Below are 1,029 nucleotides of genomic sequence, written 5' to 3' on the forward strand. Positions count from 1 at the left end.
CTTTACTGTTATGGTATCAGAGAGGAGGTTGAGATTCCGATCAACTTTCCAATTGAATTCCGGCATCTAGCCACTTACTCACCTGTAATGCAAAAGATTCCGATCTAATTTTTGACGCCTAGTCAACTCATTCACCTTTAATTTCGATTACCTGCATTCAATCATAAACAAATTAACATTAAACATCAACTCGCTATCAAATCAGAAGATCAATTTCATCATCAATTCATCAATTCTAAATTTGTAATCATAAAACTCTGCTATAATGACAACTGGCACATCACCACTTGAAGGTGACATCAACTCACCTAATCATCCATTGTATCTTCATCAGAGTGATCATCCCGGATTAATCCTCATCTCGAAGAAGCTCACAGGATCTGAAAACTACAGTTCATGGAGACGGTCAATCATGATTGCTCTAAATGCTAAAAACAAATTGAAGATAGTAACCGGAGAGATTACTGAACCTGCTGCTAACTCAAATGTCAAGGCACTTTGGGATAGGATAAATGACATGATCATATCGTGGCTGCTGAACACCATTACAGATCAAATTGGCAACTCACTAAGCTTCATTAACTTAGCTGCTGCACTCTGGAAAGAACTATAAGAGCATTATTCACAACTGGATGGTCACAGGATCTATCAATTGGCCAATGAAATTTCACAGCTGAAATAAGAAAACTGTACGGTTGAAGTTAATTATCAGAGATTAAAAGGATACTGGGATGAACTTGATGCCCTAGAAGCTCCATATATGTGTACCTGTGTATGCAATTGTGTAAATGGCAGGGTTAATTGAGATGACCCATCCTAATCCACCTGGACAGATACATTACAATTGGTTACATCGCGAGGTACTTGACCTCTATATGATACATTTTACAAATATTGCATTCGTTTTTAAAAGACAAACTTACATTTCATCGAAAGTCGACGGCATGCATACCATTTCATAATATATCCAACTATAATTGACTTAATAATAATCTTGAAGAACTCAACGACTCGAATGTAACGTCTTTT

General features: G+C 36.7%; 1 protein-coding gene across 1 annotated transcript; it reads left to right on the top strand.

Moving 5' to 3' along the window:
* The first annotated feature begins 265 nt into the window (after positions 1-265).
* On the top strand, positions 266-613 carry LOC139888052 (uncharacterized). The gene has a single exon (XM_071871085.1). The coding sequence runs from the start codon at positions 266-268 to the stop codon at positions 611-613; it is 348 nt and encodes a 115-aa protein (XP_071727186.1).
* The last annotated feature ends 416 nt before the right edge of the window (positions 614-1,029 follow it).

This window comes from Rutidosis leptorrhynchoides, chromosome 2, assembly GCF_046630445.1.
Source record: "Rutidosis leptorrhynchoides isolate AG116_Rl617_1_P2 chromosome 2, CSIRO_AGI_Rlap_v1, whole genome shotgun sequence".
In the NCBI taxonomy this organism is placed as follows: domain Eukaryota; kingdom Viridiplantae; phylum Streptophyta; class Magnoliopsida; order Asterales; family Asteraceae; genus Rutidosis; species Rutidosis leptorrhynchoides.

Excerpts from the sequence above, each read along its gene's own strand:
- LOC139888052 (XM_071871085.1), top strand. The coding sequence starts at position 266 with ATGACAACTGGCACATCACCACTTGAAGGTGACATCAACTCACCTAAT.